Raw genomic sequence first — 14,992 nt, 5'->3', positions numbered from 1 at the left:
GGTTTTGCCCCCAAAATCTTAGGATTTTACCCTAAAGATTTCAGGGTTTTGCCCCAAAAATCGCGGGATTTCAGCTCCAAAAATCTGGGGATTTTGACCCAAAAATCTTGGAGTTTCGACCCAAAAATCTTGGGGTTTCGACCCCAGAATGTCGTGGGATTTTGCCCCCAAAATCTTGGGATTTCGAGCCAAAAATCTTGGGGTTTCGACCCCAGAATGTCGTGGGATTTTGCCCCCAAAATCTTGGGATTTCACCCTAAAAGTTTCAGGATTTTGCCCCCAAAATATCTTGGGATTTTGCCCCCAAAATCTTAGGATTTTACCCTAAAGATTTCAGGGTTTTGCCCCCAAAATGTCGTGGGATTTCAGCTCCAAAAATCTTGGGGTTTTGACCCAAAAATCTTGGGGTTTTGGCCCCAAAATGTCGTGGGATTTTGGCCCCAAAATCTTAGGATTTCACCCTAAAAATTCCAGGATTTTGCCCCAAAAATCTCGGGATTTCAACTCCAAAAATCTTGGGGTTTCCACCCAAAAATCTTGGAGTTTTGGCCTAAAAATATCGTGGGATTTTGACCCAAAATCTTGGGATTTCACCCTAAAAACATCGGGATTTTGCCCCCCAAAAGTCTCAGGATTTGGGGTCACTTTGGGGGTTTTGGGGCTCCCTCCCCTCCCCCCCCCCCCCCCCCCCTTATTTATTGCCTCGTGTGTGTTGCTGGACAATAAACGGTGTCGATCCCAGTACGGACCAGTAAGGGCTGGGGGGCGGAGTCAGGGGCGGAGCCAGCGGAAAGCAGCAGCCAATCAGAGCGCGGAGCGCCCCGCGGGGGCGGAGCGAGGGACGGAGCCAGCGGGACGCGCAGCCAATCACAGCGCCCAGCGGCGAGGGGCGGAGGGAGCGGGAGGCGCAGCCAACCAGAGCGCAGAGCGCTCCGAGGGGCGGAGCGAGCGGGGGGGTGGAGCAAAGGGGAGGCGCAGCCAACCAGCGCCCAGCGGGGCGGAGCGGACGAGACTCGCAGCCAACCAGAGCGCAGAGCGTGCCGTGGGGGCGGAGCGGGGCCGAGGGGTGGAGCGAGTAGGAGGCGCAGCCAACCAGAGCGCGGAGGGCGCCTCGGGGGCGGAGCCGGGGAGACGCGCAGCCAACCAGAGCGCAGAGCGCCCCGCGGGGGCGGAGCGAGGGGCGAGGGGCGGAGCGAGCGGGAGGCGCAGCCAACCAGAGCGCGCTGAAGGTGGGGGGGGGGAGCTAGCGGCGAGGGGCGGAGCGCTGGGGAGGCGCAGCCAACCAGATCTCAGAGCGCTGGTTGAGTGCTCTCCGCGCATCCAATCGCATCCCTCAAACCCCCGAGGTGGGCGGAGCCACGCTCGGGGGCGGGGCCGTGCGTCCCGACGTCGCTGCAGTTCCGGCCGCTCCTCCGGCGCAACCGGCCGCTCGCTCCGCTCCTCCGCTCCAGGCCGGGAATCCAGCGGGGGACCCCGAACCCACCCCCGAGACCCCCGAACCCACCCCCGAGACCCCCGAACCCACCCCCGGGGACCCCGAACCGCCCCCCCCGGACCCCCAGACCCCTCCCTGGGACCCCCGGGACTCCCGAACCCACCCCCGAGACCCCCGAACCCACCGCCGGGGACCCCGAACCCACCCCGGGACCTTCAAACCGACTCCCGGACCCCCGAGCTGAGCCCCCGGACCCTTGGGACCCTCAAACTGTTTCCCCCGGACCCCTGAGCCGCAGCCCAGGGACCCTCAAACCCACCCCCGGGGACCCCCAAGAGCCTTGAGCCGCCCCCCAGAGCCCTCTCCGGACCCCTGGGCCCCCCAAACCGACTCTCGGGCCCCCCGAACCGACCCCCCAGGACCCCCAGAGCCCCCTCCGGCCCCCCGAGCCCCCCGAAGCGCCCCCCGGAGCCCCCCAAGCGACCCCCCAGGACCCCCAGAGCCCCCTCCGGGCCCCCGAAGCGCCCCCCGGAGCCTCCCGAACCGACCCCCCGGGACCCCCGAGCCCCCCGAACCGACCCCCCGGGACCCCCGGGCCCCCCGAAGCGACCCCCGGGCCCCCCGAGCCCCCCGAAGCGACCCCCGGCGCCCCCCGAACCGACCCCCCAGGACCCCCAGAGCCCCCTCCGGCCCCCCGGGATCCCCGAAGCGCCCCCGGAGCCCCCCGAACCGACCCCCCGGGACCCCCGAGCCCCCCGAACCGACCCCCCGGGACCCCCGGGCCCCCCGAAGCGCCCCCCGAAGCGACCCCCGGGCCCCCCGAGCCCCCCGAAGCCACCCCCGGCGCCCCCCGAACCGACCCCCCAGGACCCCCAGAGCCCCCTCCGGCCCCCCGGGACCCCCGAAGCGCCCCCGGAGCCCCCCGAACCGACCCCCCGGGATCCCCAAAGCCACCCCCCGGCGCCCCCCGAACCGACCCCCCAGGACCCCCAGAGGCCCCTCCGGCCCCCCGGGACCCCCGAGCCCCCGAAGCGCCCCCCGGAGCCCCCGCCATGGCGCAGTACAAGGGGGCGGCCAGCGAGGCCGGGCGGGCGCTGCAGCTGATGAAGAAGAGGGAGCGGCAGCGGGAGCACATGGAGCAGCTGAGGCAGCGCATCGCCGAGGTGGGGGCCTGACGGGGGCTTGGGGGGGGCCTGGGGGGGTCCTGGGGGCCTAATGGGGGTCCTGGGGGGTTCCTGGGGGCCTAATGGGGGGCCTGGGGGGGTCCTGGGGGCCTAATGGGGGTCCTGGGGGGGTCCTGGGGGCCTAATGGGGGTCTTGGGGGGGTCCTGGGGGCCTAATGGGGGTCTTGGGGGGGTCCTGGGGGCCTAATGGGGGTCCTGGGGGGGTCCTGGGGGGCTTCAAGGGGACCGAATGGGGGGCCTGGGGGGGTCCTGGGTGCCTAATGGGGGTCCTGGGGGGGTCCTGGGGGCCTAATGGGGGTCTTGGGGGGGTCCTGGGGGCCTAATGGGGGTCCTGGGGGGGTCCTGGGGGCCTAATGGGGGGTTTGGGGGGTCCTGGGGGGGTTCCTGGGATCCGAATGGGGGGTTTGGGGGGTCCTGGGGGGGTTCCTGGGGGCCTAATGGGGGGTTTGGGGGGGTCCTGGGGGCCTAATGGGGGGTTCCTGGGGTCCTAATGGGGGTCCTGGGGGGGTCCGGGGGTCCTAATGGGGGGCCTGGGGGGGTTCCTGGGGTGTTAATGGGGGGGTCTTGGGGGTCCTGGGGGGTTCCTGGGGGCCTAATGGGGCGTTTGGGGGGGCCTGGGGGGGTTCAGGGGGACCGAATGGGGGGCCTGGGGGGGTCCTGGGGGCCTAATGGGGGGTTTGGGGGGGCCTGGGGGGGTTCAGGGGGACCGAATGGGGGGCCTGGGGGGGTCCTGGGGGCCTAATGGGGGGTTTGGGGGGGCCGAATGAGGGGTTTGAGGGGGCCGAATGAGGGGTTTGAGGGGTCCTGGGGGGGTTCCTGGGGTCCGAATGGGGGGTTTGGGGGGTCCTGGGGGGGTCCGGGGGGCCTAATGGGGGGCCTGGGGGGGTCCTGGGGGCCTAATGGGGGTCCTGGGGGGGTCCTGGGGGGGTCCTGGGGTCCTAATGGGGGTCCTGGGGGGGTCCTGGGGGCCTAATGGGGGTCCTGGGGGGGTCCTGGGGGGCTTCAAGGGGACCGAATGGGGGGCCTGGGGGGGTCCTGGGGGCCTAATGGGGGGTTTGGGGGGTCCTGGGGGGGTTCCTGGGGTCCGAATGGGGGGCCTGGGGGGGTTCAAGGGGACCGAATGGGGGGCCTGGGGGGGTCCTGGGGGGGTCCTGGGGGCCTAATGGGGGGTTTGGGGGGGTCCTGGGGGCCTAATGGGGGGTTCCTGGGGTCCTAATGGGGGTCCTGGGGGGGTCCGGGGGTCCTAATGGGGGGCCTGGGGGGGTTCCTGGGGTGCTAATGGGGGGGTCTTGGGGGTCCTGGGGGGTTCCTGGGGGCCTAATGGGGCGTTTGGGGGGGCCTGGGGGGGTTCAAGGGGACCGAATGGGGGGCCTGGGGGGGTCCTGGGGGCCTAATGGGGGGTTTGGGGGGGCCTGGGGGGTTTCAGGGGGACCGAATGGGGGCCTGGGGGGGTCCTGGGGGCCTAATGGGGGGTTTGGGGGGCCGGGGGGGTTCAAGGGGACCGAATGGGGGGCCTGGGGGGGTCCTGGGGGCCTAATGGGGGGTTTGGGGGGGCCTGGGGGGTTCAGGGGGACCGAATGGGGGGCCTGGGGGGGTCTTGGGGGCCTAATGGGGGGTTTGGCGGGGCCGAATGAGGGGTTTGAGGGGTCCTGGGGGGGTTCCTGGGGTCTGAATGGGGGGCCTGGGGGGTTCCTGGGGTCCGAATGGGGGGTTTGGGGGGCCGGGGGGGTTCCTGGGGTCCTAATGGGGGGCCTGGGGGGGTCCTGGGGGGTTCCTGGGGTCCGAATGGGGGGCCTGGGGGGGTCTTGGGGGGTCCTGGGGGGATTCCTGGGGGTTTGGGGGGGCCTGGGGGGGTTCCTGGGGTCTGAATGGGGGGCCTGGGGGGGCCTGGGGGGTTCCTGGGGTCCTAATGGGGGGTTTGGGGGGGCCTGGGGGGGTTCCTGGGGTCCAAATGGGGGGGTTGGGGGGGCCTGGGGGTGTCTTGGGGGGCCTGGGGGTGGTTTGAGGGGTCCTGGGGGGGTTCCTGGGGTCCGAATGGGGGGCCTGGGGGGGTCTGGGGCTGTCCTGGTTGTCTCGGGGTTCCCTGTGACCCCCCCTTTTATGTCCCCCCCCCCCAAAAACCAACGCCAGGAGAACATCATGAAGTCCAACATCGACAAGAAGTTCTCGGCGCATTACGACGCGGTGGAGGCCGAGCTGAAATCCAGCACCGTGGGTGCGCCCCAAATAACGCGGGGGGGGCCCCAAATAACGCGGGGGGGGCCCCAAATAACGCGGGGGGGGCCCCAAATAACGCGGGGGGTCCCCAAATAACGCGGGGGGGGCCCCAAATAACGCGGGGGGGGGCCCAAATAACGCGGGGGGGTCCCCAAATAACGCGGGGGGGTCCCCAAATAACGCGGGGGGGGCCCCAAATAACGCGGGGGGGGCCCCAAATAACCCCCCCCCCCCCCCCCCTTAGGGTTGGTGACGCTCAACGACATGAAGGCCAAGCAGGAGGCGCTGGTCAAGGAGCGGGAGAAGCAGCTGGCCAAGAGGGAGCAGAGCCGCGAGCTGCAGCGGTGGGAGCCCAAATCACCCCAAAATCACCCCAAAATCACCCAAAACACCCCAAAAATCACTTCTAACACCCCAAAATACCCCGAAAACACCCCAAAATACCCCAAAAACGTCCCAAAATACCCCCAGAGCACCCCAAAATGGCTCAAAATACACTTAAATAACCCAGAATGACCCCAAATGCCCCCCAGTCCGTTCCAGTCCTGAAGTCCATTCCGGTTCACTCCCAGGCCCCCTGGTCCATCCTAGTCCATTCCAGTCCATTCCAGTTCACTCCCAGTCCATTCCAGTTCCCTCCGAGTCCATCCCAGTTCTCTCTAGTCCATCCCAGTCCCCCTCCCAGTGCCCCCCAGTCCATCCCAGTCCGTTGATCCACCCCAGGAAGCTGGAGCGGCAGCGCACACAAGAAGCCAAATCCCTTCCCAGTCCATCCCAGTCCCTCCCAATCCCCTCCCAGTCCCTCCCAATCCCCTCCCAGTCTCTCCCAGTGCCCCTCCCAGTCCCCCCAGTGCCCCCAGTCCATTCCAGTCCGTTAATCCACCCCAGGAAGCTGGAGCGGCAGCGCGAGCAGCAGCGCAAGCAGGAAGCCAAATCCCTTCCCAGTCCACTCCAGTCCCTCCCAATCCATTCCAGTCCATCCCAGTCCCTCCCAATCCCCCCCCAGTCCCTCCCAGTGCCCCCCCCAGTGCCCCCAGTCCGTTCCAGTGCCTCTGATCCACCCCAGGAAGCTGGAGCGGCAGCGCGAGCGGCAGCGCAAGCAGGAGGCCAAATCCCTTCCCAGTCCACTCCAGTCCCTCCCAGTCCCTCCCAATCCATTCCAGTCCATCCGAGTCCATTCCAGTCCATCCCAATCCCCCCGCAGTCCCTCCCAGTCCCCCTCCCAGTGCCCCCAGTCCGTTCCAGTGCCTCTGATCCACCCCAGGAAGCTGGAGCGGCAGCACAAGCAGGAGGCCAAATCCCTTCCCAGTCCACTCCAGTCCATCCCAGTCCCTCCCAATCCCCTCCCAGTCCCTCCCAGTCCCCCCCAGTCCATTCCAGTCCATTAATCCACCCCAGGAAGCTGGAGCGGCAGCGCGAGCGGCAGCGCAAGCAGGAGGCCAAGCGCAAGATCTGCAGCCTGAGCTTCAGCCTCGAGGAGCCCGAGGAGGAGGAGCCCGAGGAGGAGGAGGGTGGGGGGGCTCGGGGCTCCGGGGGGTTTGGGGTCCCGTGGTCTTTGGGGGGGTCCTGGGGATCCCTGGGGGGGCTTTGGGGGGCCCTGGGGGAGATTTGGGGGTCCCTGGGGGGTCTCTGAGGGGGCTTTGGGGTCCCTTGGGGGTGTTTGGGGGCTCCTGGGGGGGTTTGGGGTCTCATGGTGTTTTGGGGGGTCCTGGGGATCCCTGGGGGAGATTTGGGGGGGTCCCTGGGGGGGGTTTGGGGTCCCTGGGGGGGGCTTTGGGGGCTCCTGGGTGAGATTGGGGGGTCCTGGGGGAGATTTGGGGGTCCCTGGGGGGGTCTCTGAGGGGGCTTTGGGGTCCCTGGGGGGGGTTTGGGGGGTCCTGGGGGAGATTTGGGGGGTCCTGGGGGGTCTCTGAGGGGGCTTTGGGGTCCCTGGGGGGGTTTGGGGGGTCCTGGGGGAGATTTGGGGGTCCCTGGGGGGTCTCTGAGGGGGGTTTGGGGGGTCCTGGGGGAGATTTGGGGGTCCTGGGGGGTCCCTGGGGCAGATTTGGGGGCTCCTGGGGGAGATTTGGGGGTCCCTGGGGGGGCTTTGGGAGGGGTTTGGGGTCCCTGGGGGGGGATTTGGGGGACTCCTGGGGGAGATTGGGGGGGTCCCTGGGGGGCCTTTGGGGGTCCCTGGGTGGTCCCTGGGGGAGATTTGGGGGGGTCCCTGGGGGGGGTTTGGGGTCCCTGGGGGGGGTTGGGGTCCCGTGGTGTTTGGGGGGTCCTGGGGATCCCTGGGGGGGCTTTGGGGGGCCCTGGGGGGGGGGGTTGGGGGGCCCTGGGTGGTCCCTGGGGGAGATTTGGGGGGGTCCCTGGGGGGGGCTCGGGGGTCCCTGGGGGGGCTTTGGGGGGGGTTTGGGGTCCCTGGGGGGTATTTTGGGGTCCCTGGGTGGGGTTTTTGGGGTCCCTGGGGGCGTTTTGGGGTCCCAGGGGGGTATTTTGGGGTCCCTGGGTGGGGTTTTTGGGGTCCCTGGGGGGCGTTTTGGGGTCCCGGGGGGGTATTTTGGGGTCCCCGGGGGGTATTTTGGGGTCCCTGGGGTATTTTGGGGTCTCACCCCCTGCCCCCCAGCCCCCGAGGAGCCCCCCAAGAGGCGCAAGCTGGGGAAGGACCCGTGCGTGGACACCAGCTTCCTGCCCGACCGCGACAGGGAGGTGGGCGCCGGAAGGGACCCAGGCGGCCGGGGGGGACCCAGGCGTCCAGGGGACCCAGGCGTTCGGGAGGGACCCAGGCGTTCAGGGGACCCAGGCGTTCGGGAGGGACCCAGGCGTCCGGGGGACCCAGGCGTTCGGGAGGGACCCAGGCGTCCGGGGGGGACCCAGGCGTCCAGGGGACCCAGGCGTCCGGGGGGGAACCAGGGGAGGGACCCAGGCGTCCGGGGTACCCAGGAGTTCGGGGGGACCCAGGGGAGGGACCCAGGCAGCTGGGGGACCCAGGCGTTCGGGAGAGGGACCCAGGGGAGGGACCCAGGCGTTTGGGGGGACCCAGGCGTTCGGGGGGAGCCAGGCGTTTGGGGGACCCAGGAGAGGGACCCAGGGGAGGGACCCAGGTGTTCGGGGGGACCCAGGCGTTCGGGGGACCCAGGCGTCCGGGGGGGACCCAGGCGTTCGGGGGGGACCCAGGTGTTCAGGGGATCCAGGCGTTCGGGAGGGACCCAGGCATGCGGGAGGGACCCAGGCGTCCGGGAGGGACCCAGGCGTGCGGGAGGGACCCAGGCGTTCGGGGGCGACCCAGGCGTGCGGGGGGGACCCAGGCGTGCGGGGGGGACCCAGGCGTTCGGGGGACCCAGGTGTCTGGGGAGGGACCCAGGCGTCTGGGAAGGGACCCAGGCGTCCGGGGGAGGGACCCAGGCGTCCGGGGGAGGGACCCAGGCGTTCGGGAGGGACCCAGGCGTTCGGGAGGGACCCAGGCGTTCGGGGGACCCAGGCGTGCGGGCGTTGCAGGAGGAGGAGAACCGGCTGCGGGAGGAGCTGCGCCAGGAGTGGGAGGCCAAGCAGGAGAAGATCAAAAGTGAGGGGGACGGGGTTTTGGGGCTGGTTTGGGGGGTTTGGGGCTTTTGGGGTTTGGGGGGCGTGGGGGGGGCGGTTTTGGGGTGTCCTGACCCCCCCAAATGTCTCTTCCCCCCCCCCCCAGATGAGGAGATTGAAATCACCTTCAGTTACTGGGATGGATCCGGGCACCGGCGCACGGTCAAGGTGGCCGTTGGGGACCCAGGCGTCCGGGAGGGACCCAGGCGTCCGGGGGGTTTGGGGTCCCAATGGGGGTGTCCAGGAGAGGGGACCCAGGCGTCCGGGGGGGACCCAGGCGTCCGGGGGGTTTGGGGTCCCAGGGGGGGTGTCCAGGAGAGGGGACCCAGGTGTCCGGGAGAGGGGACCCAGGCGTCCGGGGGGGACCCAGGCGTCCGGGGGGTTTGGGGTCCCAGGGGGGGTGTCCAGGAGAGGGGACCCAGGCGTCCGGGGGGGACCCAGGCGTCCGGGGGGTTTGGGGTCCCAATGGGGGTGTCCAGGAGAGGGGACCCAGGCGTCCGGGAGAGGGACCCAGGCATCCGGGAAGAGTCTGTGGGTGTTCTAAAGGGGACCCAGGTGTCCGGGAGAGGGGACCCAGGCGTCCGGGAAGAGTCTGTGGGTGTTCTAAAGGGGACCCAGGTGTCCGGGAGAGGGGACCCAGGCGTCCGGGAGAGGGGACCCAGGTGTCCGGGAGAGGGGACCCAGGTGTCCGGGTGGAGTCTGTGGGTGTTCTAAAGGGGACCCAGGCGTCCAGGGAAGGAACCCAGGCGTCCGGGAGAGGGGACCCAGGTGTCCGGGAGAGGGACCCAGGCGTCCGGGAAGAGTCTGTGGGTGTCCTAAAGGGGACCCAGGCGTCCGGGAGAGGGGACCCAGGCGTCCGGGAGAGGGGACCCAGGCGTCCGGGAAGGGAGCCCCGGGGTCCCCGGGCTTGGGGGGCTCCTGGGGGGGTCCCTGTGTTTCGGGGCCCCTGACCCCCGATGCGCAGATGAAGAAGGGGAACACGGTGCAGCAGTTCCTGCAGAAGGCGCTGGAGATCCTGCGCAGGGACTTCAGCGAGCTCCGGTGGGGCTGGGGGCTTGGGGGGTCCGGGGGGGTTTGGGGGTCCCAGGGGTCCTGGGGGGTTTGGGGGTCCTGGGGGTTTGGGGGTCCCAGGGGGTCCTGGGGGGGTTTGGGGGGTCTGGGGGGTTTGGGGGTCCCAGGGGGTCCTGGGGGGTTTGGGAGTCCCAGGAGGTCCTGGGAGGGTTTGGGGGTCCTGGAGGGTTTGGGGGTCCCAGGGGGTCCTGGGGGGGTTTGGGGGTCCCAGGGGGTCCTGGGAGGGTTTGGGGGTCCGGGGGGTTTGGGGGTCCCAGGGGGTCCTGGGAGGGTTTGGGGGTCCTGGGGGGGTTTGGGGGTCCCAGGGGGTCCTGGGGGGGTTTGAGGGTCCGGGGGGTCTGGGGGGTTTGGGGGTCCCTGGCTTTGAGGTCCATGGGGGGCTTTGGGGGTCCGGGGGGGCCTGGGGGGTTTGGGGGTCTGGGGGTTTGGGGGTCCCAGGGGGTCCTGGGGGGTTTGGGGGGTTTGGGGGTCCCAGGGGGTCCTGGGGGGTTTGGGGGTCCCAGGGGGTCCTGGGGGGTTTGGGGAGTTTGGGGGTCCCAGGGGGCCCTGGGAGGGTTTGGGGGTCCCAGGGGGTCCTGGGAGGGTTTGGGGGTCCTGGGGGGGTTTGGGGGTCCCAGGGGTTCCTGGGAGGGTTTGGGGGTCCTGGGGGGTTTGGGGGTCCTGGGGGGTCTGGGGGGTTTGGGGGTCCCAGGGGGTCCTGGGGGGGTTTGGGGGTCCCAGGGGGTCCTGGGGGGGTTTGGGGGTCCGGGGGGTTTGGGGGGTTTGGGGGTCCCAGGGGGTCCTGGGGGGGTTTGGGAGTCCCAGGGGGTCCTGGGAGGGTTTGGGGGTCCGGGGGGTTTGGGGGTCCCAGGGAGTCCTGGGGGGGTTTGGGGGTCCGGGGGGTTTGGGGGTCCCAGGGGGTCCTGGGGGGGTTTGGGGGTCCTGGGGGGTCTGGGGGGTTTGGGGGTTTGGGGGTCCCAGGGGGTCTTGGGGGGGTTTGGGGGTCCCTGGCTTTCAGGTCCATGGGGGGCTTTGGGGGTCGGGGGGGGCCTGGGGGGTTTGGGGGTTTTGGGGTCCCAGGGGGTCCTGGGGGGGTTTGGGGGTCAGTGGGGGGGTCTGGGGGTCCCATGGGGGTTTGGGGGTCCCTGGGGGTGGTGTTTGGGGGTCCCTGACCCCCCCGTTTCCCCCAGCTCCGCGGGGGTGGAGCAGCTCATGTACATCAAGGAGGATTTGATCATCCCGCATGTGAGTGTGGGCGGGGCCATGGGGCTCCGCCCCCTTCCTGGGGGGCTCCTCCCCCTTCCCCCCGGGGGCTCCTCCCCCTTCCCTTGGGGCTCCACCTCCACATTTAGGCCCCTCCCCCACATTTAGGCCCCTCCCATTCCTATGAGGCCCCACCCCTTTCTTGATGCTCCTCCCCTTTCCTGTGAAGCCCCACCCCTTCCCCTGAGGGCTCCACCCCCTCGTTAGGCTCCTCCCCTTCCTATGAGGCTCCACCCCCTTCTATGAGGCTCCTACCATCCCATGAGGCTCCACCCCCTTCTGATGCTCCACCCCCTTCTGGGGCTCCTCCCTTTTCCTACAAAGCTCCTCCCCTCGGGGGCCCCACCCCCTTTCCATGGGGACTCCACCCCCTTGTTGGCCCCGCCCCCTGACGTGGCCCCGCCCCCACAGCACCACAGCTTCTACGACTTCATCGTCACCAAGGCGCGCGGGAAGAGCGGTGAGTGACGTCATCAGTGCCCCCCCCCCTGACGTCATCAGTGCCCCCCCCCCCCGATGACGTCAGCGGTGACGTCACTTCCGGCGCAGGGCCCCTGTTCAACTTCGATGTGCACGAGGACGTGCGGCTGCTCAGCGACGCCACCGTGGAGAAGGACGAGGTGGGGACCCCAGAGCCCCCCGGGCCCCATAGGGACCCCCAGACCCCCCCGTGCCCCACAGATCCCCCATAGACACCATAACCCCATAGAACCCCCATAGACCCCCACAGACCTCCCCATAGACCCCATATCCCCCATAGACCCCCATAGACCCCCAAATCCCTCATAGACCCCCATAGACCTCCCCATAGACCCCATATCCCCCATAGACCCCCATAGAACCCCCATTTTCAGGGGCTCTTTGTGGCAGTGCGGGGGCTTTGTGCGCCGCCCCGTGCCGTCACTGATGACGTCACTGCTGACGTCATGGCTGACGTCACTGCCAATGGCACGATGGCGTCACTGCCGATGTCACTGCTGACGTCACGCTGATGTCACTGATGATGTCACTGCCTATGTCACTGTTGATGTCACGATGTCGTCACTGATGGCGTCACTGATGATATCATGCTGATGTCACTGCTGATGTCATAATGACGTCACTGCTGATGTCACTGCTGATGTCACAACACCATAATTGATAACGTCATTGATGACGTCACGCTGATGTCATGATGACGTCCCTGCTGATGTCACTGCTGATGTCACTGCTGACATCACGATGACGTCACTGCTGATGTCACCGCTGATGTGATGATGACGTCGCGGCTGACGTCACTGATGACATCACGTTGTTGTTGTTACTGATGACGTCACGGCTGACGTCACTGCTGATGTCACTGGCGATGTCATAATGACGTCACTGCTGACGTCATGATGACGTTGCTGCTGATGTCACGTTGATGTCACTGATGACGTCACTATGATGTCACTGATGATGTCACTGATGACGTCACGATGACATCACTGCTGCCGACGCAGTCCCACGCGGGGAAGGTGGTGCTGCGCAGCTGGTTCGAGAAGAACAAGCACATCTTCCCGGCCAGCAGGTGGGAGCCCTACGACCCCGAGAAGAAGTGGGACAAGTACACGGTGCGGGGACAGGGGGACAGGGGGGACATGGGGGTGATGGGGGCGATGGGGGTGATGGGGACATTGGGGACAATGGGGGTGATGGGGGCAATGGGGGTGATGGGGACATTGGGGGTGATGGGGACATTGGGGTGATGGGGGCTATGGGGACAATGGGGGACATTGGGGGCAATGGGGACATTGGGGGCAATGGGGGGCAATGGGGGTGATGGGGGCATTGGGGACATGGGGGGTGATGGGGACATGGGGGGTGATGGGGACATTTGGGGACATTGGGGGACACTGGGGGTGATGGGGATGTTGGGGGCAATGGGGACATTGGGGGGCACTGGGCAGACATTGGGGACATTGGATGGGGGACAATGGGGGGACACCGGGGAACTGGGGACACTGGGGGGGGGTTGGGGTCACTGGGGGGTTCTGGGGACACTGGGGGGACTTTGGGGGGGACACTGGGGGGGTTCTGGGGTCACTTGGGGGGTTCTGGGGGGACTTTGGGGGGGACACTGGGGGGGGTTTAGGGTCATGGGGGGGGTTTTGGGGACACTGGGGGGACTTTGGGGGGGACACTGGGGGCTTTTGGTGCCCCCCCCTCACACGTCCCCTCCCCCCCCAGATCCGATGAACCCAGGAGACCCCACGGTGGGGGGAGGGGCTGTGCCCCCCCTCCCCTCCCCCACCCCCCCCTCCCCTCCCCCCCCCAATAAACCAAAGCCCGGTCTCAGCCCAACTGGGGGCGTTTATTGGGGGGGGAGGGGCGGGGGGGGCTGGCGGGGGGAGGGGCGGGGGGAGGGGGGCGGAGCCCGGGCGCCCCTCCCCCCCAGCGCTCCATGGTCTCCAGCACCAGCCCCAGCAGCTCCAGGAACGACGTCAGCGCCCCCCGCAGGGCGCGGGGACACGGGGACACCCACGAGCTGGGGGGGACACGGTGACGTCATCGGGGTCACCCCGGGTCACCCCGGGTCATCCCAGTTCACCCCAGTGCCCCCCAGTTCATCCCAGTGCCCCCCAGTTCATCCCAGTGCCCCCCAGTTCACCCCAGTGCCCCACCCCCCATCAGCGCCCCCTGAAGGACGCGGGGACACGGGGACACCCACGAGCTGGGGGGGACACGGTGACGTCATCGGGGTCACCCCGGGTCACCTCAGGTCAGCCCAGTGCCCCCCAGTTCATCCCAGTGCCCCCCAATTCAATCCCAGTGACCCCCAGTTCCCCCAATTCCCCCCCCAATTCAATCCCAGTGACCCCCAGTCCCTCCCAGTTCCCCCCAATTCAATCCCAGTGTCCCCCATTCCCTCCCAGTTCCCCCCCAATTCCCCCCCAGTTCATCCCAGTTCCCCCCATTCCCTCCCAGTTCCCCCCAATTCAATCCCAGTGTCCCCCAGTTCTCCCCCCCAATTTCCCCCCAGTTCCTCCCAGTTCAACCCAGTGACCTCTCAGTCCCACCCAGTCCCCCCAATTCCCCCCAGTCCCTCCCAGTGTCCCCCAGTTCATCACAGATCCCCCCAGTCCCCCCAATTCCCTCCCAGTTTCCCCCAATTCGCCCCCAGTTCCCCCCAATTCAATCCCAGTGACCCCCCAGTGCCTCCCAATTCAATCCCAGTGTCCCCCAGTTCCCCCCCCCAATTCCCCCCCAGTCCCTCCCAATCCCCCCATTCCCTCCCAGTTCCCCCCCAATTCCCCCCCAGTCCCTCCCAGTTCCCCCCATTCCCTCCCAGTTCCCCCAATTCAATCCCAGTGACCCCCAGTTCCCCCCCCCCAATTCCCTCCCAGTCCCTCCCAGTTCCCCCCAGTTCCTTCTCAGTTCCCCCCAGTTCCCCCCAGTCCCTCCCAGTTCCCCCCAATTCAATCCCAGTGTCCCCCATTCCCTCCCAGTTCCCCCCCAATTCCCCCCCAGTCCCTCCCAGTCCCTCCCAGTCCCTCCCAGTTCCCCCCCCCCGCACTCACACCCGCAGCTCCGCTCCCTCCGCCTCCATCCGCGCCCCGGCCCGCGCCCCCAGGTCCGGGCGCAGCGCCCCCGCGGCCACCGCGGCCACCGGGGCCGAGGGCAACGGCAGCCGGAGCCGCCCGCCCGAGTCAAGGACCGAACCGCCCAAAATGACCCAAAACCGCCCCGAAATGACCCAAAACCGCCCCGAAATGACCCAAAACCGCCCCGAAATGACCCAACCCCCCCCCGCGGAAGGATACAGCTCCAGGTTTCCCGCCCCGGCCGCCATTGCTGCCCCGCGCTTCCGGTGGGGGCGGCGCTCTACGCGCGCTCGGTGGTAAATCCGCCCCCCCCCCCGCCTCGACGCTCTGCCCGCCCCGGTCCTCCAGGACCCGTGAGAGCGCGGCGCTCTTGCTCGCCCAGTCTCGGTGGTTGCCCGCCCCACCACGACTCTCTACCCGCCCCGGTCCTCCAGGTCCCGTGAGAGCGGCGCCGCTCTGCGTGCGCTCGGTGGTAAATACCAGCGACGCTCTGCCCGCTCGGTCCTCCAGGTCCCCTGAACGGGGGCGCTCTTGCTCGCCCACTCTCGGTGGTTGTTTTGCACCTCCCCGGCCCCCGACTCTCTACCCGCCTCGGTGCTCCAGGTCCCCTGAGAGCGCGGCGCTCTTGCTCGCCCAGTCTCGGTGGTTGTTCCTCCACCACCCCCCCCCCCAGCTCTCGATCCTCCCGGTCCTCCACGGTTCCGTGAGAGCGGGGG

The 14,992-nt window shown here is 68.6% G+C and overlaps 2 protein-coding genes across 2 annotated transcripts; one reads left to right on the top strand and one right to left on the bottom strand.

Moving 5' to 3' along the window:
* The first annotated feature begins 1,791 nt into the window (after positions 1 to 1,791).
* On the top strand, positions 1,792 to 13,035 carry FAM50A (family with sequence similarity 50 member A). The gene is made up of 13 exons (XM_071801291.1): positions 1,792 to 2,598; positions 4,750 to 4,834; positions 5,081 to 5,180; positions 6,235 to 6,347; positions 7,445 to 7,527; positions 8,317 to 8,383; positions 8,507 to 8,568; positions 9,365 to 9,441; positions 10,641 to 10,695; positions 11,125 to 11,173; positions 11,263 to 11,333; positions 12,195 to 12,305; positions 12,922 to 13,035. Exons 1-13 carry the CDS (start codon positions 2,488 to 2,490, stop codon positions 12,928 to 12,930), a joined length of 993 nt encoding a protein of 330 aa, XP_071657392.1. The 5' UTR covers positions 1,792 to 2,487; the 3' UTR covers positions 12,931 to 13,035.
* Positions 13,025 to 14,750, bottom strand: LAGE3 (L antigen family member 3). Its single transcript, XM_071801308.1, has 2 exons — positions 14,253 to 14,750; positions 13,025 to 13,219 (listed from the first exon to the last, which is right to left on the bottom strand). Exons 1-2 carry the CDS (start codon positions 14,522 to 14,524, stop codon positions 13,027 to 13,029), a joined length of 465 nt encoding a protein of 154 aa, XP_071657409.1. The 5' UTR covers positions 14,525 to 14,750; the 3' UTR covers positions 13,025 to 13,026.
* Between the last annotated feature and the right edge of the window lie 242 nt (positions 14,751 to 14,992).

Source organism: Patagioenas fasciata, chromosome 36 (assembly GCF_037038585.1).
Source record: "Patagioenas fasciata isolate bPatFas1 chromosome 36, bPatFas1.hap1, whole genome shotgun sequence".
In the NCBI taxonomy this organism is placed as follows: Eukaryota; Metazoa; Chordata; class Aves; order Columbiformes; family Columbidae; genus Patagioenas; species Patagioenas fasciata.
Note: the sequence above shows the minus strand (reverse complement) of the source record. Positions and strands in the feature narration are given on the sequence as shown.